Source organism: Python bivittatus, unplaced genomic scaffold, assembly GCF_059951505.1.
Source record: "Python bivittatus isolate LINGU-HERP-01145 unplaced genomic scaffold, Pbiv_v1 ctg000090_np1212, whole genome shotgun sequence".
NCBI lineage: Eukaryota > Metazoa > Chordata > Lepidosauria > Squamata > Pythonidae > Python > Python bivittatus.
In genome coordinates, this window is record NW_028277046.1 from 3,593,176 (window position 1) to 3,616,987 (window position 23,812).

Consider the following 23,812-nt stretch of genomic DNA (forward strand, 5'->3'; position numbering starts at 1 on the left):
TCACCTTATGGAGGGTCTTAAAGCTGCAAGACCTGCGTTCGGTTTTTGCTCATGGCATAGAAGAGGGAGTGATCTTATTCTCCGTGGCTTGAGAGGGCAGGACCAGATCCAACGGCTCAGTCCTATAAGCCAGGAGAAGGAATTTCCTGGCTGCAGGAGCGGTTAGCCAGTGGAACAGGCTGACCCATGAACCGGGGAGATCTTCAAACATTATTGATCTAAGATAAATCATTCTTGGCTGCTCTGAACACCATATAGATCCTTACAGGGATGATGAAGGCTGGCATGTATCATTGGTTATGTCAGCCCGTTAAGACGACTTTAGGAAAACATTCCCCATGCTTTCCAAAGCTTTGGAAATACGTCATCCATAAACAAGTGACGGCAACAAGAAATACATTTTTTATCAACCCAAATACAGTGGTACCTCGGGTTACGAATTTAATTCGTTCCGTGACTCTGGTTGCAACCCGAATTGGTCGCACCCCGAAGCAAATTTCCCCGTAAGGTTCAATGTAATTACCGTTAATCCGTTCTGGCGTGGAGGACAGGGAGGCGGCTATTGCTTGGAGGGAGAGTCCCCCTCCCTACGACCACGTCTCAGGGGCGGAAAATGGCCGTGGACCACGTGTCACGGGCGGAAAAATGGTGGCGGACCACGTGTCACGGGTGGAAAAATGGCCGCAGACCATATGTCACGGGCAGAAAAATGGCTGCGGACCACGTGTCAGGGCGGAAAATGGCCGCGGACCACGTGTCACGGGCAGAAAAATGGCCGCGGACCACGTATCACGGGTGGAAAAATGGCCGCAGACCACGTGTCACGGGAGGGAAAATGGCCGAGGACCACATGTCACGGGCATAAAAATGGCTGCGGACCACGTGTCACGGGCGGAAAAATGGCCGCGGACCACGTGTCACGGGCGGAAAAATGGCTGCGGACCACGTGTCACGGGCGGAAAAATGGCCGCGGACCACGTGTCACAGGTGGAAAAATGGCTGCGGACCACGTGTCAAGGCGGAAAATGGCCACGGGCCACGTGTCACGGGCGGAAAAATGGCCGCAGACCACGTGTCACGGGAGGGAAAATGGCCGCAGACCACGTGTCACGGGCAGAAAAATGGCTGCGGACCACGTGTCAAGGCGGAAAATGGCCACGGGCCACGTGTCACGGGAGGGAAAATGGCCGCAGACCACGTGTCACGGGCAGAAAAATGGCTGCGGACCACGTGTCAAGGCAGAAAATGGTCGTGGACCACGTGTCACGGGCAGAAAAATGGCTGCGGACCACGTGTCAGGGCAGAAAATGGCCACGGGCCACGTGTCACGGGCGGAAAAATGGCCACGGGCCACGTGTCACGGGCAGGAAAACGGCCGCAGACCACGTGTCACGGGCAGGAAAATGGCTGCGGACCACGTGTCATGGGAAGGAAAATGGCCGCGTATCCTGTCCGTACCCTGAGGCGGAGTTCGCAAATCGAGGCAATTTTTTGTGGCCGGAGCTGATCGTAACCCGAAAAGTTTGTTAACAGAAGTGTTCGTAACCCGAGGTACCACTGTATCCTTAAGTCAGGTTGTAGCCCTTATCCTTACTGTTAAAAGTACCCTGGATTATATGAGATAAGGAAAATACCAGCAATGAATGTGTCTTACCTTAAAGTAGAGGCCATTGCGTTCTTCAGATACAATAACTAGTGTAGAAGGATAGAGGACCAACAAGCGATGATGCTGCTCCTGGTGGTGTCAAACAAGACCAAGATTCGTATAAAGTAACAATCAGAGATGCCATCTGCCTACCTACAGTATTATTACCTGGTGAAACCTTATGCACAGAAGATGCAAAAAAGAATTATTATTATTATTATGGTTGGTCGCACCGTCAGCCAGATGTTTGGACTGGATTTGGCATTTTTATCTACCTACCGAGTCCTTCCCAAGGACCTGGGATAGACAGATGTTGTTCTTGTTATTATTATTATTTTCCTGTGCATATGAAAACCTCAGAAATATTAGACAGCCTCTGCCACTAGGCTTCTAAATAGAAAGCCATGACACAAAAGGAAAAGGGTTCAGGAGGGAAGAGGGGAGGAAAAAAGCAATCATAACATCTTAGATTAGGAAGGGAATCTTAGAGGCCATCTAGTCTGACCCCTTGCAGGATTCACTGGGGCATCTCTGATCGAGGCTTATGTAACCTCCATTTGGAAACTCGTTTTTTTTTTCCTGGCATGAAGGAGGAAAGGAGTTAGTTGCCACGGAGATTAAAACTGAGATCAAAAAAGAGGCCCAAAACAGCAGAGCAGAACATATCCATCTAGGCCCTGGAGCCTCTTCTAGAGAAGGATGGATGGATGGATGAAAAATGGCAGAGAGGCTTCCAAATATATATTTAGAAGCCTAACTCTGCTGTCTATTATCCATCCACCCATCCGTCCACCCACCCAGCCACCCATCCGTCCACCCGTCCACCCGTCCGTCCGTCCACCCACCCACCCACCCACCCACCCATCCATCCATCCATCCATCCATCCATCCATCCATCCATCCATCTATCTATCTATCTATCTATCTATCTATCTATCTATCTATCTATCTATCTATCTATCTCAGGTTATTGTTTTGGTCCAGAAGAAAATGACATTTCTGCTCCTCCCGAAGGTCTCCCCTTTGAGGTTCTTTCACTCCATGGAAAAGCCCCCCCAGCCCTCCTCCTCCTCCTCCCCTAAAGAGTGTCACACCTGGAAAGGCAAATGCTGCAGCTTCACTTTTGAGACACAAAGGATGTCGCCCAGTGACTTCCGCTGGGTGCCCTTCCATTCTTGCACGTGGGCGTTCTGCATGGACCACCGCAGCTGCTCCTTCCCGAGGGGGCCGTGCGTCCAATCGCTCTAGAAGGGCAAAGCACATCTCACCGTCACCAGCATCGATCCCCATCCTTGTCTTCTCCAGACCCCCTGCCCAGGCTGACCGGCGGGCAGGGTGCCCGCCAGTGGGGAAAAAAAGGCTGCGGAAAAACTGGCCATGCCAGTTTCCACCCTCAGCTGAGCTTTTGGCAAAGCTTGCTGGCCTAGGAGGCCTTCCCCGCGTAGGTCAGGGGCAGCTTCCGCCGGCAGGGCTGAGCTGTCAAAGCCAGACTGGAAACGCTGATGGGGCTCTTCTCTCTCTTTCAGCCTCTCTTCCTCATCCCGGCAAAATGACTCATGCCGGGAGGCCACAAGCCATAAACACAGAGAGAAGCAGGGGAGAAGAGTTTCCCAGGACACAAAGAAAGCTTGCCGGGGGGTGGGGTTTAGGGGAGGCAGAAAATGGGGCCAAATCTACCTTTCGTGGCCAGGGGACTGCGATAGCCTCTGTCCTTGCTAGTCAGGGGATTCCCACCCGATGCTGACTAACAGAGAGTGATCAGCTTTGCAGCCCTGCCTATGGAACAGGGTGGCAGAGGGAGCCCTCCCTGGCCTCCAACAGTGAGATGGAAATTTTAGCATTTGTCAAAACTAAACTTCAGTACTCCTGGACACACTGTTCAACTTTTCCATCAATTAACCCCTTCCTTCCTTCCTTCCTTCCTTCCTTCCTTCCTTCCTTCCTTCCTTCCTTCCTTCCCCTTTAAGCTAGATTGAGAGCACCCTGCATGGCTCAACAATGCCATCTTTTGCAGAGGGTGGTGAGATATGGAATTGGCACCATCATTTGCGATGGCTGATCTCCAAGTCACCTCTAGGTCTTCACCTGAGTCGCGAGGGGCAAATCAGGGCGTCCTCCGTTTAAATGGATTTGTTTCTCCAGGTGGTAGACCCACTGCTTCTGTTCTGCCTGGCTGGAGCAGTAGATCGTCAGTGGGGACAGCAGAGGCCCTGGAAGAGCAAGAGAGGCCTTGAGTTGATTTCAGTTAAGTTCTTGCACAGGTTTTTGCAAAGGAAATTAAAAAACAGACTCAGAGCTGACCCTGAGAGCTGAAGAAAGATTGGTTGTCCTTAGCAAGGTCACACAGAGGAAGTCCTTGTCCCTGCACCCGAAAGGCAAACATGACTGGAAGCTTTCCTGTTATTAACTATTGCCCTGCATGTAGAAAGCCAGCCACTCAGGAAATGGAAAGGCTTTTCCTGCTGAGGTGCTGTGCGGTCCTGTTTTTTTGGAAGGGGAAGGACATTCCAAGCTTCAGCTGACTCCCTGCCTGCCTGTAGCAACACGGTTTAAGAAAGACTCAACGTTAGTAGACTTTTTCAAAAGAAGCGAACGATTCAGATGTCAAACAGACCTGTTATCCTCTTGTCCCTGAAGGGACCTCATTGCTGTCCCCCCATCCAGCCTCTTTGTGTTGACACAACTTTACCTTGTCTGAAGCAGGTAGCTTCGTTTATTTATTCCCGGGATCGGGGTGCCCAGATTCAGCAAACAAGCCCAGGGTGTAAAGCTGATAATTTCTGACCATGCCTGTATTTTATTTCTCCATAGGGAGGGGCGGTTAGCATTCCTCCCCACCCATAAATAACTGGTACAAGGGAAAAAACCAGCAACAAAATCCAGCAGCGTGGGACGGTCCGGATCCAGCATCCAGGCCCTTTTCTAGAATCAGCCATTCCCCCTTCTTGAAGACAATTCCTGTTCTGCGCCTCCTGCACTTCATCAATCAGTATTCAGTGCCCACTGAATATATTTGGCTTTTGTTGAGCTGTTGCTGCAGAGAAGCCTGGGCAACCCTTCAGCATTAATTCTTGGCCTGGAAGAAAGCAGGATGCCCACCGGTTTCCGCTTTTCCCCAGCTGGGTCTCCTGTGGCAACCCTCACCCGCGATAAGCGTGGGAATCCTGCTGAGCCGCACACCAGTTCCCATCAACGGGATCAGGCCTCGGCTTTAACCTTAATCATTTCCTATCCTACCTCTTAATAAAACAAATATCAGTCCCGCTCTGCCAGGGCCTGAACGGTGGTGCTCAGACCGCCAAGATAAGCCGAGACCGCAGCAAGCCGTCATAACAAGCCATTATCGACAGAATGAGTACTTTGGCCTGGCGGTGCCCTGTGTTTGAACACAAGCTCAGAATAATTAGATGTTTTCCCCTTGTTCTGAAGTGGGGGGGGGGGACATTTCTTCCACGTTGTGCCAACTTGGGGAAAGCGAGGCAGAGGAGGGCGAGATGGTATCTCCCCACTCCTTGCCCCGTTAGAGGCACACACACATTGGCGACATGGGTCCTCCTGTCCATCGTTCTGGCCAGGCTCTTCCTCGTGATTCTCCATCCAGTATGTTTTTAATTTCCAGAGGAAACCAAACCCTGCTGAAACGGATCGCTTTCCCCCCTTAACGACAACACCTCATCCCAGGACAACCACTTAAGTTCAGCCTGCCTTATTCGGCTTGGTTCCTGGGGTTTCTCTTGCACGTGAAAAAATGGGAGCAGGGGAAAAAAATGGGGTAACACCAGGGGACTTGGGAAGTGCACTGCCAACATCTCTAGGGGGGCCAGCGAGAGCTGATTCACCGCATGTCAGCACAAAACTAGGTGGGAAAATGGTGCCAGACCGAATAGCACAATTCTGAGTCACCGTAGCTGCTTGGCCAGATTCTCACCCCTCCTAGATTGCAGACTTGAGCTGAGCACCTCCGTTGGGCGGGTCGGGGTTTTTACAGGAGGGTTATAAGAAGCCACTTGGGGCTGATCGGAAGATGCCGAACTTTCCCCCTTGCCATCTAAAATCACCCACCTCTCTTTGCCTGAAATGCTGAAAATAAAGTTTTGAATTGCTCGCCTCCGTTCCAAAGGGCAGCGCTATCTCGGACCAGGGAAAAACATTTCCTCTTCACCGCCCCTAGGCTGTTGTCGATCTGAGATCTTTTTTCCATCGGCTCCCCCCAAACATGAGAGGAGTCAAACCTTAAGAAGGTCATTTCTGCCTCTTCAGAGCAACCCCCCGCCCCGCCGTCAATGATATAAAACTGACCCGCGCTGAAGGTGCTTTAAATGATGCACTCCGGAAAAGATGGAGAAATATACAGAGCTAAGGAGTGGCAACACTCACAGTTTAAAGTTCAGGTGTTCTTGTCTGAGGCTGGATGGCCCACCCCTGCTTTTTCAGTTCATGATCCAACACCTTTATCGAGTTGCACCCTGATAAATATCATAGTAGTTCAGTTTACGATGGTGGGACGGGAGCAATAAACAATGGGGTTGTTCTGTTCTCTGAGCGCAACAGCTGATTCATGCACAGAGCGCGCAACGCTGGGGCTGATTTGTCCTTCTCGAAAATGATTTTTATATTGGATATATTGGCCCTGGGAGGACTGTGGAGCAAAGTGCATTTCAGAGTTCTGGCACTGCTGGTTTTGCTTATGACAATGCTACTACGGGAAGGCGTTGGCTCAGTCTGTACAGCTCCAGTTCTGCTGTCTTACAAAACTGAATCTTCCAGCAAGTGCTGGGCTGGAGCGATTTGCATTTCTATCTTCCCCTGGAGCAGTGGTGGCTTTGCTGTTTTATTACTGCCTTTTCGGGGTAGGCCTTTCGAAGCCGCCTGGAGTTGCTCGTGGATGGGCGGCGCCGATCGAATTTATAAAATCAATTAATGAACAAAACCTGTAAGTCAAGGCAGGGGATTTTTTCTACCAGCACTGCAAGGAATTTTGAAATGGACAAGCCCCGATGTGCAATTGACTAGAGACTGGGCAGGGGACAAAGGAGAAGATGCTTTGCCTCCTCCAAAGAATTCCTGAAGGAGAGAGGATGGCAATCTTTCGGTCTTAAAACCTACATGAAGTGCAGAGCAAATTCAGAATTTAGTTAGCCTTTCTTCCAAGAAAGGGATCAGAGATTCTCCCACAGTTATGAGGCAGGTGCTCCTGTTCCAAACACCTACTGTCTTCCTACCGGCGTTTCTCTGAGCAACAAACTCAAGATCTCAACTCTCCTTCTCAGCTAGACCAACACACCTTCAAGCTGGTGTTTGCAAATTTAGCAGTTATTCCGGTCCATCACATTCCCCCCTTTTTCCTCTTCCTCTGTTTCCCCCGTTCTGAGTCATGACTCCCTTTTCCTGGGAGAATAACTCCTGAGTCATCATTAGAGCTACGGCAACTCTGCCACCATGAATGATAGTTGAATAAGCGTGACGTAGTTGGCCGATAGTTGGCTGATCCACGTAGTGGATGCTGCTGAACACCTATGAGTCGCGTTTGCTTAGGCGTCCTGCCTACGTGCTTCTGGGCCAGGGTAAAACTAAAAGAACAGATGATGCACTCAGATATATGAGGACCAGTATTGAAACCAAGACGTAGGTATGCTTAGATGCAGAAGAGAAGGTTGAAAGGGGCATGATAGCCATCTTCAAATATCTGAAAGGCTTCAACGTTTAGAGGATTCAGACTTATTCTCCCTTGCTCCAGAGGGTATAAGGGGCTGTGAGAATCACCTTGAGGAGCAGGAAGAAGATTGAGGTCAGCCCTCCAAGGTAGTCCAGACCAGGAAACCAAAGTTATGAATGCTAAGACTACTTTTATTATAAGGTTGCCATAATCTTGCAAGTCTGAATGCGCCTCTCCCCTCCTTGCCTTTACATGCAAGAGAATTGTGGAGGGTCAAGTCTGAGAGGCTTTCTCAAATTACACTCCTGCTTTGGACTCAGATTTCTCTTTCTGACCATTGCCCTGGCTGGGGCTCTTCCTCCTGTTCCTCAAGGTGATACTCACGGCGTGTAAGACTAGAACGAATGGGATGAAACGTCAAGATGAAGACGCGGATTAGACTTTAGGAAGAACTTCTCAATAGTAAGAGCTGTCAGTCCCAGGGAGAGTTTTCTTCCCCTTGGCTGGAGGCTTTCAAACAGAGGTTGGGTCATTCATCTCAACACGAAGGTTAGACTTTATGAACTCCAAGGTCCCGTCCAATTCTCATTGGATGGACCCAAATGGATGGCTGAAAAAAGGCAACCACGCTCTTTTTCCTTTCTCGCCTATTGTCTGAGCCTCAGCCAAGGAATTGTTCTCACCTGTAATTTGAAAAGCATGAAGATCTCCTTGAACCTCGTTTTCATTTTCAAGTTCGGTCAGCTGGAGTTCTGTCAGTGGTAGCAAACCCTTCAGGAGGAGGAGGAGAAGACAGTGGTTAACCTCATGTTCTTCGCCAAACCTTCCTTTTTTATAACGAGAACTTTATCAAAGTTGATTGAGGCACTTTTCATGTCTGTCTATCAAACTATAGTTTATGGGCAATGAAAAAACCTCAGACTGTGTCTAAGGAGGTCTCCAACCTCTGTTTACTGTGATGAGAAGAAGTCACAGCATGTATTATCCAAAGCCAGGTCTACTTTTTCTAAAATTGGCGGGTTAGGTGAATGGGGATTGGCCCGCCTAGAAAAGGTACAGCAAAGGGGCTGCATAAGTGTAAAAATTTAACCTTTGAAACCACCCTTAAAAAGCAACAACAACAGAGCCATTTCATCATATAGCCCGTGTCACTGAATGATTCACAAGCATGCAACAGCCAGCTGTGTTTCGCCTTGTGTGACCTTGGCGTGTGCATCTTTAGAGAGGAATGCATTTGAAAGGGTGCAACTTGGATTGGGGATGAGCCAGAGAGCAGGGGAGGGGACTCAGCAAAATGGGGATCCAGTCAGGGGGAGTCACCGGGTCAAAAAAGAGAGAAGAAACCGAGTAGTTCAAAACAGGTCAAATGGGAGATACACAACCCCCCTTGCAACCCATAATTTCCTTCTGCTTCTATAAGAGGGGCTGAGCCAGGAAGCAAAGTCCTACTTTGAGGACCGGGATGCGCCCCGGCTGGGAATCTTCCTCTGAGAGTCATTGTGCAGATAAAAAGGAACGTCGGCTCCAGCTTGTCGGAAAGTGGAAACAGAGGGGGTGACTACAAAGCCTATGGAAGGTTGGTTTGAAAAATAGGGGTGCTCTAAAGCATAAGATGGTGTCTTACAAGGGTTTGTCGTGGACTGTTGAGTGGCTAATCTTCCACCACGACTGGCTTTGGGGTTTTCAGGTGGGGAATTTTCCATGCTGTGCCTGGAAATGGAACCTCTTGCAGACCCGCTACACACCCATAAAAGCAGCTTTTCCCGATTCTGTGGCTGTTCTTTCTCCTTACGGATAACCAAACCCTCTTTTACCTGGCAGGCGTGAACGTTGGGGCCGAGGGACTGAAAATAGAGGTACTCTTGAAAGAGCTCCAAATAGCAATCGTTGACTTCCTGCCAAAGAAAAGACGTGGAGATTTTTTAGTTTACTTCAGTCGTGCTTCCGGGGGGCTCGCGCTGAATCTAGGTTCACAACTGAACGATATAAAAAGAAGGAGACCCCCACACCAAGGAGTCACAAGCCCTTCTGAAGCTTCACGCGTGGGAAATGGGTTCTCACCTGGCAGTGCTGAAATTTAAATTTGACTTTGGAATAATAGATAATTTTCCCCAGGTTCCGCACCACCGTCTTCCTCCGTCCTTTCTTGAACAAGCTTGGGAACGGCTGGTCAAAATTTTCCTTTTCGTTCTCTTGGCCGGTAAAGCTCTGCAGCCAAACCGAAAAACACTCTTTTTTAAAAAAAAAAGGAAGCATCAGATATGGCTTTGCCCAACAAATGGCTTAGTCCCACGAATACCAAAGGAACCTATATTTTTCTGAATATACTGTACTTCTCCTCCTCAGTGTTAACCAAGAGAACGTACCATAACCCAAAGAGAAATAATATCTATTTTTACAGAATGCCAATGGCTAAAAGCGCAATTTGCTTATTGAAAGACCAAAGCTGTATCTCCCTTCCCAAAAGCCAGAAGATCTGACAGAAGCCGTTGTGGCAGAGATTAGCTTCGTGGCTCTTCTCGGACGAGATCGGCCTGCCCGGATTCACAGCCCGCGGGCAATCTTTCCAAGATCAAAAAGCTGGCAACCCTGAATTCAGCCGAGATGCCGTTCCCCAGAGGGCAAATGTCACGGGGAAAATATTTGTGGATGGATCTCCGTGCCAGCTGAAGATTTAAGATTTTTAGAACTGCAGCTTTACGCTTGGCTTGGACCCCGGAGAGGAGTCAACGGCGGCTTGAATCTCGTCTATATTCTAGATTGTGATTAATCAGTCTCTTAATTTGAGCCTCAGGATGAATGCTTTCCAGCCCAGGAGGAGCCAAAAGGAGTTCTTATAAGGGACCTTCAAAGGCACCCCTACCAATTTTCCAAACTCAGCTGTTTTCAGTTTTCCCTTCCTCTCTGTGGACACTCTTGACTTTTTCCCCCATAAACCTTGTTACCGGCCCACAAACTCCATCAATTTGATTTTGCCTCCATATTTCTGCAGGGACAGTTGCCCCAAACCTCTACTGTTGAGTTTTCCCCTGTGCCAAAACCATTCTGGCCACTTTACGATGGGTGGACTTCAACTCCCAGAATTCCCCAGCCAGCATGCTGGCTGGGGAATTCTGGGAGTTGCAGTCCACCCATCGTAAAGCGGTCAAGGTTGAAAAACCAATAGAAGCGCATATGTGTAGCTCAGGGTTGAACTGTGGGGTCCTTGGGGTTCTCTGAGCTTGGCTCTTTTCTTGCAAACGTTTCGTGACCCGGCTAAGTAACATCTTCAGTGCTAGAAGGAGTGGGGTTTGCTCTCTGTCTTGCAAACCCCACTCCCTTCTAGCACTGAAGATGTTACCTAGCCGGGTCACGAAACGTTTGCAAGAAAAGAGCCAAGCTCAGAGAACCCCAAGGACTCTGCAAGGTTGAAAAACACTGTCCTGGAGCAACGTCCACATCCCGAGATAGCGCATCTGGCAAGAAAGCGCCGCGTCCTTTTGAAGCTGGATTTTCCTTTTTAATGTGTATTCTACCTTTCTGGGACAGAGCTAGGGGAAAATCCCCCTTCTTTTCATTTCCAGAGATAAGATAGGCTGAATTTAGCATTACGCCATTACATTCTTGCCCAAATGGGTTTTCAACTTCGGTCTTCCTGATTTCATGGTGAAACACTCCAACCCACTCAGGTCTTATCTAAGCTGGGAAAAGTTAAATCCCGTGAAGAGCAGTGTGGAAAGTATACTGATATCCCTGGGAACTTGAATGGATCCTGGATCCAATCCAAAACCCATCTTTTTGGTCTTTCAATTGATCCGAAGCCCAGCCCAAATGAACCACGAGGCTTTTCTGCTGTTCCCCAGCTGCACCCCGTGAATTTGTCACCCGGTGCAAAATTGAATAGATTTCCTTTTTAAAACACAAGCACACGTTTCTAGCCCTCAAGCCTGGGACAACGAACTCCCAACCATGATGGGATAAAACACTCCAATGAGACAGAAACCGTATCTTAAGCAAAAGCGTGGATTTTCATTCAGGTAGGCACACAACCGTTTTTTTAACAATCCCTGCTCATAGAAACACGTGCATCAAGGGGTATTCTAGCTAACCTGCTACTTTTCTAAACACAGGGAAGATGCAAATTTACCACCATATTTTATGAGTCCTAAACAGCTCGGATTTTATTTTCCGGAATAGCATTTGCAGAGATTTACCTCTGTCTGGGGAATGCAGGTACAATTTATAACTGCCTGGCTTTTTGGCCTGCAGGTACAGAACAAGCTTTGGTTTCTTTTGTGTCTCTTGCACACACGCACACACAGACACACACGCATTTCTCATTGTCCTCCCCCACCCCAAACAGACTGGGTCGGTTTCTCCAGCCGTACCCAAAATAACCGAAGACAAAACCTCCCGTAATTAGCAAGGGAAGCAACTCTCCCAGCTGTCTTCGCCCTCTTTTCCCATCACAAGGCTGTCTTGCCCGAGGGCACGTACTAAATCCGCCCCACCGCCGCAGACAAGCACCGAAAGTGTGCAAGATTGGGCGGCGGGCAGAAAGCACCATCTGGATACGATCAGCTGCTGGAGCTCGCCGGTCCAAATCCACACATGCCCGTTTCCGGGCTCAGCAGATATTCAGAAGACGAACCCGGCCTCATTTCGGGTTCTTCCAACCCCATTTCTCTGGGATGGGTTTCATTCTTGGCCAGGCTGGTTAAGGAGTTGCAAAGGGGGTTGTTATTATTATTTTTTTCCCCTCCAGTCTGGCTTTCTTTCTGTTTCTAATCGAGGCAAAACATCTCCCCGCTTCCCCTTGATTAAACAGCCGAAAAAGGAAAAGCGCAGGGGAGGGCAAAGGAAAACAACCGCAACACATGGCTGTCTTAAAGCGGAGCCTGGCGCGCACACAGGAACCACGTCTGGAAATGCGGGGCTGAACTGCGGGCCGTCACCAGAGTCCGAATGCGAAGGGGATGATTTTCAGGACTGAGTTAGGTTGATAAGGGTCAAAGGAAGCAGGCTTTGGAGCATGACAGAATTCCTAGTCTCTCCTAAAACGCTGGCTGGGGTCTAGGATGCAAGTTATTAAATGCAATCTGATTTCGTCTCAAAGTGAGAACTTGGCTGGTCTTGGGAAGCGAAGCAGGCTGGACCTAGTGGGGGAGGGAACGGGAGACCAAAAGGACATTTATTTAAACATTTATTATATATAGTATTGTTGGCAAGAAATAACCAGGGGCTGAGTTGGATTAGAGCCACATTTTTCAATCTTGGCACCTTTCAGAGGGGTGGACTCCAACTCCCAGAATTCCCCAGCCAGCACGCTGGCTGGGGAATTCTGGGAGTTGGAGTCCACCCCTCTGAAAGCTGCCAAGGTTGAGAAACACTGGACTAGAAGGTGTCTTTGCAGCAAATGCCTTTCCCCTCCACTCAAGCTGGGTTACTGAAGTCCATTCTGTCTGTGGATAAGGGAACAGAGAGCTCTCAACGATAAAAGCATCAGCACATGTTCAGAGGCTATTTTGGCATTACCTCTGCAGCTCCACACTAAAGACCCGTTGCAAACCCCATGCATTTCCTTCTCTGTTGCTCAGTTTAGCACACAGAGAGGTCTGTTGCTGAAACAGGGTGCCGTGGCGCATGAAAGGTTTTAATCTTCAAACGTGGAAAGGAAGCATCTGTTCCGGCCACCGGCTGGTCCCTGCAAAAGTGTGCAAGCTTTTGAATTGCACAGAACGCTTCGTCGCCCGGTTCTGTCTCCGCCCCCCCCCCGCCCCAAAAAGTAGCAAACTCCTCCTCCATTTGGTTCACGGAAACTTTGCAGGGACAAGCCGTAATCTCCCCGGCATCGGTAAAGCCCTTGCTGGAGGTGGACGCTGCCAAGCAGCGATTAAGCCATTTCACAAAAGGGTAATTAAAGTGCCGAAGAAAAGCAGAGATTAAGTGAGTGCTCCTGAGTTTTATTGATCAGCTGCCACTGCTGGAGAAGATAAAATGAAAATATGCCAGCAAGTCACAACACAGCTGAACAGCAGATGCCACGTGGGGAAAATGAGGTGCTCCTCCACAGAGGGGGAAAAAAATAATCATAAATCCCTGCCCCTAGAAAATCAGCCTCTCAAGAAAAATGAGCGCGCTTTCTACCTGCAGGGATAGGCAGATACAACCTGTAACCGAAATGCCTGCCCCCATTCTGGAGTAGCAGAGCATAGATTTATCCATCCAGGGCAACCCAGATCAAAACCTATCCGGATTCCCAATATTTCAATCGGCCCACCTTTTCCTCTCGGATAAAAATTCAAGAAGGAGAGAGAAAGGTTCGTTTTCCTGCCCTGCCCAGAGCACGCCGGTCTGGTTTTTCCTTGTGCTTTCAAAAGCCCCCTCCCCAAATACTTATCTCCTGGACAGCTAATTCCCAACAGTGGGACAATAATAGCTTCCCACCCCCCCAACCCCGTGCTGTGTTCCTAGGATCCCGGAGGCCGTGAAGTCCAACCCCTGCGCATTTCGGGAATCCAGATTAAAGGCTCCCTGGATGCTAGACCGGTGGAATTGTAAGCCGAGCAGAGGGCCCCGGGAATGTGAGATGGTGGCATTTGGTGCCACGCTCTTCCTGCTCTCTCCTTTGAACGTTTAGGAACAGCTGCCTTTCGTCTGCCGCGCGTGACTTTTCCACGCCGCGGATCTGATCTGTTGCGGAGAAATCTAGCCATAAGTGTCCAGATTCTCCTGCAGCATCACGGCCAGCTTTAAACCGAGATGCGCCGTCTTCGTATGTTGCGCGGATCCACCCTTGTATTGTCTGAATACAAGCATTTGGTTTAAACCAGTGTTGTCCAAACTTGGCCACTTTAAGATGAGTGGACTTCAACTCCCAGAATTCCCCAGCTGGCTGGGGAATTCTGGGAGTTGAAGTCCACTCATCTTAAAGTGGCCAAGTTTGGACAACACTGGGCTTAAACGGTCCGTGGCTTAGCATGGTCTGAGAACCCAGCTGTTAGGGGCACTCGGGAAATCACTGAAAATAAGATTTTGGGTTTTTGTTTTTAAGATCCTCAGTGGGAAAGCATGGTTAGTGGGATGTATTCTGCAGGCTAGCCGCAGACGCTAGACACTTTTAACCTAAAAAGGTTTTACAGTATTCCAAATTCTAACGGATAAACCGTTAATTATAAGAGCAAGTGCCGCTTTCTCTGCCGGAGAAACATGCGCCGAGGCCTATAATTACAATCTGTGCTCTAACTTAAGCTGCACATAACTGCAAAGGCGTACGTCGGGTCTCCCCCGTTTCCAAAGATTCAGAAATAACACACAAATCTTTACATGTTAAAAAGTAGGACGCCCCCACTCCCTTTGTCTCTGGGTGAGTCCCTGTTCTAGCCAGTGCCTGTTGTAGTACCTAGCCAAGTCATTCTGCTCCAGTGTGAGTATCTGAATCATATTCAGAACAGAGCAGTGATAATCCCCATCCCAGGAGAAGGCCAATTTGAAAGAAGAAAGGGCAGAACAGGGAATCATGCAGAGATATAACAGGCCACCTCTCCAAGTAGGAAATTCTGTAGCGGGCCATCACTTGTAATAGTATGCAATGCAGTAGCAGGGATATTTATCTGGGGCTCGGAGACTCTCGGCACAAAGGTATCCACGCCATTCGGAAACACGTGCCATCAAATCCTGAGTTATTTATGCAGCACAGAACCCCTTTCGCTCACTGAATTTGGGGATTATTTAGTAGGGGAGCAGTTTCGGCTCACTTCCCCCCCAACACACACACACACAGACACACACACACAATACAGCAATCCATAAGCAAGGCTGCTTTCTCAAAGTAACTTCATTCAGTCCCTCCACCGGTCAGCGTTGCACCAACAGAACCCTCTGCAGGACATTTTGCATTTTGCAAAACGCACCGGGCGTAATCATGCTAAGAACTCTAGATTTTTGCTAGCAGAAGAAACATGGAAAGCCTTGGGAAAGGAAGGGCTGGGAATCCCGTTTTTCCTTCCACTCGCTCTCACGCCACCCTTTTGGTGCATCGTGCCAGCCAACCGCTCCCCCACATTGAAGGAGACGCCCTTCCTTCTTTGAACGGCAACTAGATTTTCGGCTTTCGGCTTTCCCCGGCAAAGCCCGTCCAATTCAGCACAGACCTGCTTGAACTAATCCATGAGGCAGCTTCCAGGCTATTAGCTCACTAAACCTGGTTTGGCAGGATTGCAATTATGGATGAGGTCCCAATCGGAGATCCAGAAATCCGATCGAGGATTCGCCGGGCCTGTTTTCTGTTTGGCATTTCATTTTCGCCTACAAGTCCGAGGGTTTTCTGGAAAGGGATGGATTGAAACAAACAAACATCTTGCAAAGGTGACTTTTCCTTTAAATGTCTCCAGGTGGTGGGAACACCTGGAGTGTGGAAAAACTAGGTTGGGCAACACACACCAGCCTTCTTTCCATATGATCGTGAAGTCATCATGACTCATTCTGAAAAAAATCTCACGCTTTGGGAGCCAAAACACAAATGTGTAGAGTTGTATAGGCCAAGTTTGCCTGGGGAAGGGGGAGGGGACCTCTGGCGCATAGACCAAAACCAGCCCTGCGAGGTGGGGCACCTCGAACACCGCCTTTCCCCAGTAATTTAACTGTATAAAAGGCTTCTCCAGGGAGAGACCATCGACCTCAGGAAGAATTAAAAGAGCCCAGAGAAATATTTTGTGCTTTTCTTCGAAACAAACACAACCCTGGATTTCAGGCTGTTCCCATCCCAGTATAGAAGATTAATGAGGAGCAAATTCTTCTCGCTCTCTTCCAAAAGGCTCAGGGAATCATAAGAAGGTCTTCTTTCCATTTTATCTGGAAACCCAAACCCCAAACCTGTAGCCTTTCTTTCTTTCTTTCTTTCTTTCTTTCTTTCTTTCTTTCTTTCTTTCTTTCTTTCTTTCTTTCTTTCTTTCTTTCTTTCTTTCTTTCTCTTTCTTGAGATACAAAAGCCGCGTTCACAGAACACCCTCAACCTGATTTTCTAAATGCACCCACTAAATGCACACTCAACCATCAATCCAACACCTGACCTCGATTTGCCCAGCTTGCTAACAACACCCACCAGGATGAGCCCTACTCATCCTTCATGAGTTGTGTGAATAACCCCCCAAACAGGCTGTGTGAATGCAGCTAACACACATCCAGGGACTTTTCCATTTCAGCCGCCCTGATTTTGCTGGGCAAGCAGAAATGAAAACGGGACCTTAACTTCACCTTCTGGGACCGTTTCGTCACTTCTTTATCACGGCAGAGAGAGGGTTTGAGCCAAGAATAGAAAAGGGGGTTTCCAGTATCAGTTTGGACTAATTTATCCACCCAGCACCCTGCACGCTTAAATATTATTCACACTACCGTGGTGTCTTACTGCTGGATTCAGGTCTATGACCTCATCCGTGGGTAGAAGGGGAGGGTTGTGTAGAAACAGGCACCCCGCGCTCTCAATATGCCACAACAAAGCACGTGTGCCACTACAAATACCATCCCACCATCCCTGCCAAGGAGAACGGGGGCCCCAAAACTCCTGAGCGGCCACAATCCCGGGGGCCCAAACCGTGCAAAAGAATTCTCCATCCTGCCTTGCTTCTAAAACAAGAAGAAACAGAGAATAATCAATTGTCAAGGTTTGCAAGCCAATCCCACCGGGTTGGGACTTGGAGTGGGAGCAGGAAAAAGTCAGTTCATCGCACTTGCCCACCCGGCCCATCGCTCCGTGGTCTTTTTTCCTGCGCGCTCACGCCCCTCTCTCGATTAAGCCGAGCGGAGACTCTGCTCTTTTAATTTGGTTCCCTCCGAAACCAAGTTTCTTGGCTAGGGTTGACCAAGTGTGATTTGCACGGACATGTTGGAGGCAAGTTAAAAATTAAACCCCAGGAATGGAATGCGATGGCAAGCGAGTGACGGAGGGTTTAATCACTGGGAATCGGCGCCAGGCGAGGCGGATTTCACCTTTGGACGGGCCATTGCATCATCAGTTTGTGAATGAAGATGGTTAGAAAAATAATCAAAGGAAAGGATGTTTCTGTCGGTTGCCTTCTTCACCCAGTTATTTCTGATCGAGGATGTGACTAGCAGGATAGGAAGTGCCAGATGATGGTCGAGGACCAACCTGGTGCGGGTCTAAATTTCTACCTTTCTACCTAAAGCTTCTACCTGAGTTTTTTTTTCTATGTCCAAGCTACTCCAGGCCAGGTGTGCGTGATGGGGACAAAACACTGCGTCCGGCCATGGTTTCTCAAATAAGCCACGGGGGTTTTAAAACATGCAAGGCCATCAACCCCGGTGGACAACCCACAGCGCGTGGCTTCTCACAGCCCGCTCAGCCGAAACCAAGCAAACTAGGATGGTTTAGCATGTGTGGATCTGGAAGGCTGCTTGGCCTGCTCTGAGAGATGAAGATTAAGATGGTGCAAACCAGAACGTTTGGAGATTTAAATGACTCGGGAGCTTTATTCTGGAGACATACATATAAATCCTGGAGCTTTATTCTGGAGAAAGCGCATATAAATCCTGGAGAGTTCACGTACCCTGTTGTCAGTCAGTCTTTTCTGAGTTTTAAAAAGTCGGTCCTGTTTTTACACTGCTTCTTGGGGGTGTTCACAGCAAGAAGCACGATGCAGATCTTTTTAAAGGTTAAGAGGTCCAGGGTGCAATTTGATGCACACCTACCAGAGAGTGCATTTTGATGCACACCTACCCATCACACTGGAGGCTATTTTCAAATAAGCGCAGAAGAGAATACACTCTGAATCTTCGCCCGTTATTTATATTCTAGCGGAGTGTTTCTCAACCTGGCCACTTTAAGATGGGTGGACTTCAACTCCCAGAATTCCCCGGCTGGGGAATTCTGGGAGTTGAAGTCCACGCATCTTAAAGTGGCCAAGTTGAGAAACACTGTGCTAGAATGACAGCATTTACAGCAACTCAAAAAGCTCTTCGGTAGCCCTGCATAGACGATGCAAACTAATTCATGAAATATTTTTCGGTTTTGGGGGAAGAACTCTGACTGTACAAACCAGGGAGATGCGTTCTCGTATTGCCACCCAGGCAGAAGCCCAGCGTGAGAACAAGGAAGAGCGTTGCTGGCCCCTGTTCTGAATTCTTGCTGTAAGAGGCGGATTATGGGCTGGCTCATTTGTGTGAGTACAGTTTCAGGACCAGAGCTGCTGTTGCACATCTGCTGCGCCTCGTGTGGGCAGCGGCTGAGCAAGCCGCTGCACTTTCACTGGGAGATGATGGTACATATGGAGGAAAATAATCCCTGGGTGCAGATTTCTTGCTTTCCCCAAACTTTCAAAAATGGCTCCAGAGTTAAGAACTGTTTTTTGGGGAGGTCACCAAGAGGCAAAACGGATCGAGTCTTCCAGGGCTTGCATCTTTGGGGACGGGGCAAGACATTTATTTAGCCATCTTGTAACCTCCAAGTGAGGAGGACTACAGGTTCCATCGTCCTTTGCCACAGGCTGTACTGTCTGGAAATGATGGGTGCTGAAGTCTAAAGCAGCCCACCCCGCACCGAAAGCAGACGGTGCGTGGATTCCCACATTGCGGACCAAGGAGGGCTTGAATGTGGAGCTCAGCAGCCCTGAAAGAATTACACATCCGCCCCGCAAAGTTACTTGCCTTCCCGGGAATATACTGGAGTATTTTGTCCGAAGTAACATCTCTCTCGTGCTCCGCTTCAAACCCAAAGAGGCCAGCCAGTTTTTTCTTGCTCTCTTGTCTGAAAAGCAATAAAAGAGGACGACAAAAACATCAAGGCGAGCAAACAAAGGGAATCAGGAAGGCACGGGGGGGTGGGGGGGGAACGGACAACTTTTATCACAGGGCCTTTCAGCATCTGAAGCTCACCAACCGTCAAGAATGTGGAATGGCATTGCCCCGGGACTGTTTTTTCTGCCTTGTTCAGTTTGAACTTCAGGAAAGACAGGTGTTGTACCCCTATACCACAGAGAGTCCAGTGATGTTTAGGAGGGAAGGAAGGAAGGAAGGAAGGAAGGAAGGAAGGAAGGAAGGAAGGAAGGAAGGAAGGAAGGAAGGAAGGAAGGAAGGAAGGAAGGAAGGAAGGAAGGAAGGAAGGAAGGAAGGAAGGAAGGAAGGAAGGAAGGAAGGAAGGAAGGAAGGAAGGAAGGAAGGAAGGAAGGAAGGAAGGAAGGAAGGAAGGAAGGAAGGAAGGAGACATAGAAAGAGGAAGGAAGGAAGGAAGGAAGGAAGGAAGGAAGGAAGGAAGGAAGGAAGGAAGGAAGGAGAAAAAGAGGAAGAAAGGGAAGGATATAGAAAGAGAGGAAGGAAGGAAGGAAGGAAGGAAGGAAGGAGACATAGAAAGAGGAAGGAAGGAAGGAAGGAAGGAAGGAAGGAAGGAAGGAAGGAAGGAAGGAAGGAGGGAGGGAGGGTGTGAACTTGGTCTCAGAGAAGAGTAATAGCCCAATTGTTGTGTGCATACTAATAGGCTGAGTTTGCACAATATGTCTTTCCTGGTTACTTAATTAACCTACATCCTGGATTTGCATAATACACTGAACCGTAAACAAGCCACTCTGGGTAAGCCACCAAAACAACTAAAGTTGAAACTAATCAGCTTTAAGCATGTACTGGGTTTTTACCCAACCTCGTTATGGACCTGATGCAAATCTATCCCTCGGAGGCCAATCCTGGTGGTCTCCCATCCAAGCAATATCCTGACCCAGCTTAGTTTCTGAACCCAGACCAGGTAGGCCAGGGGCTTATTAACTAACAAGCAGCGAAACAAATACAAAGCCCCTTGCGCCCCATATTCGAACTCCCAACATCAGAATCAGTGTCACGGCAAACCAAGTGGTGCATTCCTTTGGTAAGACCCCCATTTCAACACAGGGGGTCGATGTGGCGTTCTGCGCCCTTCCGAAAAGTGCTATCGCAAAGGTGTACTTGTTCAAATGTGACACACGGCAGAAACCCGTTTTAATGATTTGAATTTGGTACGACGGGAAAGACGAAGACACAGCCCAGCATGCCATCGATCGACCGCGATCAGATCCGGGCTGCAAACCTCCCAGTGACCACTAGGGGGCAGAAAACACTTGGTTTTGTTTCTCTACACGGCCCCCTGGTGGCTGATGTGAGCTTTGCATCCCGGTTCTGGTAGCCTTAATAAATCACAGCAGGCGTTGCGGCTACCCAAAATTATCTAGGCTTTATCTTAACAATGCTGTTCATATTAAACGTTCCTCTTGGTTAATAGTAGGAGTCAATTTCAGGGGATAGTGGCATGATTAAAAAGAGCCTTATCTCCCACCCGTTTGAGATCAGGGGAAGGTTTTAAATCTTGGGATTCAAGAAATCGGCCCCATCTAGGACCAACATTCAGTCTGCGTCTCCTCGCTTCCCTATCCCATCAGAAGGAAAACTACAAACTCAAACGACAGACGACACACTTTTCCCTGTCCAGTTCTCCAGAGAACACAGCGACCGCTGGATCAGACTCGGGGAAAAAAAAGAGAGACGAAGTGAAATGCACCCATCTCACTGGAAAAGAGACCCACTTCTTGGAAAAAGGAGCCTGAAACACACACACACACACACACCCCATGTTGCCTTCACATGTTCTTGCAATTTTAGCAGTTCCTTTTTGGAGCCGGTCTTAGATGGGGAAGCCCTTTTTGCTGTCCTTGTTTTAATCTCGTTTTGCAGAGCGAGAAACGTCAAGCCGGCTGCTTTTGTTGGCACAAGGAATTGCTTCACAACTGTTTCACAATTCCTCGCTTGCAGGGTCACAACAATAAACGAAGCAGGGGTGCGATGTTTAAACCTGATCGTTTGTTAGGAATTCTCTTCCGGCTTTTTAAAACACACTCACACACAATTTTTTAAAAGGGCCTGCTTTTTGAAACACGTCCACACAACCCTTGCAGAGGCCGCTTTTTTGCACTCGAACATGTGGGAAACGGGAGTTTCCAGATAAATGGTTAAATATTTTCCAATGCCCACAGCCAAATCTAATCCATACTGTCCTTTCAAAGCCGTGGCGTGCCTGCACACCCCACACACACCCAGAGTGATAGAAAGCCCAGGTGTCTGGTTACTTAGGCGGCTGACAATCTGAAGCCGGGAATTGAGCCATCCAGAATCACGATCAATAATTTTCAAACTGGGGAGAGGGAAAGAGAAAAGAAATCCTTACATGTCCTGCCATTCCCATACCATCGGTTGGGCTAGCTGGGAACGATGACATTTGTAGTCTGACCTTGCTGGGGAAGTAGAATGACAGGAGGGTCCGATGACAACCGACAAGGGTTGTGGGGTTAGGGTCGAACCAAGCTCGTTTTGTAAAAGCGAAAAATGTCTCTTTTAACTAAGGACGCTGTTCTGATGTTTGCTAAGGCAGAACGCAGTGGTGGAAATGGAGAAGTGTGGAAAAAGCCACACGCTTCCCGGCTTCACTGTGTCCCTTGTGCAATGAAATTAGCTGGATACGACAATTAACATGCAGGTCGAGAGATTTTTTTCCCACGCTGCGTAAAGTACAGAAAGCAAAACAGCCCTGTGAAATAATAATAATAATAATAATAATAATAATAATAATAATAATAATAATAATACTGTATTAAATCTGTAAGGCACCCAACTTCCAGTGACTTTGGGCGGTTATTGTGGGTGCAGTCTTACAATTTTGTAGATATGCATGCACACACATGCACACAGAAGAAAGTTTAAAAGGGGAGAGAAAGCCACACAATTTTTCAGATTTTTGGAATGCTTTTCTTCTGTCTCTCTACACATTTTCTTTTGCGCGTGCACACACACACACACACACACACACACACCCCGGCTAATGCAGTTGTGAATGCTCTAGGAATTGCAGGAAATATTTAGGATTGTAAATAACTTAGAAGGATCTGAGAAAGAGGCATATTTTTAGCCACTCTCCATAGGCAAAGGGCAGTGTTTTAACCACAAAACTTTGCATTCAAAGTTAGCTTGAAAGTTAACTTTTTCGGCATCGTACTGAAAAAGGAGCTGAACATCCTAGATAGCACAAAATGTACTTAACTAAGGAATAATCCCCCCTAAGCACAATGGGTCTTACTCCTGAGTAAACACCCGCAGGTTTGCGTGGCCCATTTGCCTCTTCCTGCAAGCTGCTTTTGAACCCCCCCTCCAGTGGCACAGCCTTTTAAAACGTCTAAAACTAATGTTGTCCAAGGGGCAATGCCAAGGAAGTGACAGAAACAAAGACAGATTAAAATAAAACAGCTTTGCCTTCCCCTCCCTGCGGGAAAAAATCTTTGATTTATAGTTTTTCTCCCCCTTTTCCTTTTAAAGAACTCGCAGTCGAACGAGGGTCTCTGTGATCTGAGAGGATCATGTTCTGCAAACATTTGGTGGATATAAATCCTGGGAAAATGACACGCACAGGCGAAACCCTTTGAAACTCCCAGAGAAAGAAGAAACACAGAAAGAGTGGAAGGGAGCTGAACTCCCGGCGCATACTCACTCTTTCTTGAAAGATGGTTTTCTGGAGAAGGAGTATCTGAACCGCCCAGGGGCTTGGGGAACACAAGCCATGTTCCCCATCTCGAAAGCGGGGTGTATAATCCAGGCGCAGCGTAGAAGGAGAAGCAGGAGGCCCCCAGGCACCGTGTGCGAAACTGAGAAGGTGTGCGCTGTCGGTGTGGGTCATACAAGCTCCCTCACTTCCGTCTCTGCAAGAATGATTCTTCTGGGCGTGTGTGATGGGAATAAACAGCCTTTTGGCCAAGCAGTCTTTGGGTGCTCAGTTCTCACTTCCTGGGAATGATAGCATGCACACACAGGCACGCCGATGAGCGTGCACACACACACACACAAGCTGTTCGTGGCGGTGGCTCTTTCGCCAGTGAACTGGAGGGGTTCTCCAAAAGACACCCCGGGGGCCTTGAGAAATTTTCACCTGTAAGGAGCCAAACTGGCTGAAACTTGGGGTAAAAGACAAGATCTGGTTTCTCCGGATTTCTGTTCTACCCTTTCTGAGGCTGGCTGAGCATAATGCGCAAAGCCATGGATAAGCCGAGCCTGGTTTGTTAAATATTCTGGGTCTGTGTGGCCCCCGGAGATCACGCCAGAAGCTAGGCTAAAACAGGGGCCGCAGGTTGGGGGTCCCGGGAGGCCAGGAAATGGGGTTAATTCAGCTAACCAGGGTTAGGGTTAGGCATGGTTATTGTGTCACGGCTTTCCTCTGGCTTCAGAACAGGTGGGAATTGATCAGGGCTAAAGTTTGGCATGTTTTCTTTTGCCTTTATTGGTTTAGGAAAGGAGAGCAAAGGGGGGGGGGTAAAAAGAAAGTGAAAGGAAAGGAGAAAGGGAAGGAAACGAAAAGAAAGCAGAATAACAATCTCTCACACACACACAACCTTGGAGCTGAAAGCAGTTGATGGGTTTGTGAGGGTTTAAAAGGAGGCACGGGGTCCTACAGTGAAATTGATAGTAGGTTACGGGGGGCCAGATCTCGGGAGAGGGGACTTTCATTAGCACTTTCG

The 23,812-nt window shown here is 48.5% G+C and overlaps 1 protein-coding gene across 1 annotated transcript in view; it reads right to left on the bottom strand.

Moving 5' to 3' along the window:
* Positions 1 to 22,991, bottom strand: part of PLEKHN1 (pleckstrin homology domain containing N1) — a 33,426-nt gene extending 10,435 nt beyond the window's left edge. The window contains exons 1-8 of the mRNA XM_088136760.1: positions 22,792 to 22,991; positions 18,942 to 19,041; positions 9,363 to 9,509; positions 9,116 to 9,196; positions 7,985 to 8,072; positions 3,731 to 3,855; positions 2,740 to 2,889; positions 1,655 to 1,735 (exon numbers count right to left, since the gene is read on the bottom strand). Of these exons, the coding sequence (XP_087992886.1) occupies positions 1,655 to 1,735; positions 2,740 to 2,889; positions 3,731 to 3,855; positions 7,985 to 8,072; positions 9,116 to 9,196; positions 9,363 to 9,509; positions 18,942 to 19,041; positions 22,792 to 22,871 (852 nt within the window). The 5' untranslated portion in view covers positions 22,872 to 22,991. The remainder of the gene's footprint in view (positions 1 to 1,654; positions 1,736 to 2,739; positions 2,890 to 3,730; positions 3,856 to 7,984; positions 8,073 to 9,115; positions 9,197 to 9,362; positions 9,510 to 18,941; positions 19,042 to 22,791) is intronic.
* Positions 22,992 to 23,812: the final 821 nt, after the last annotated feature.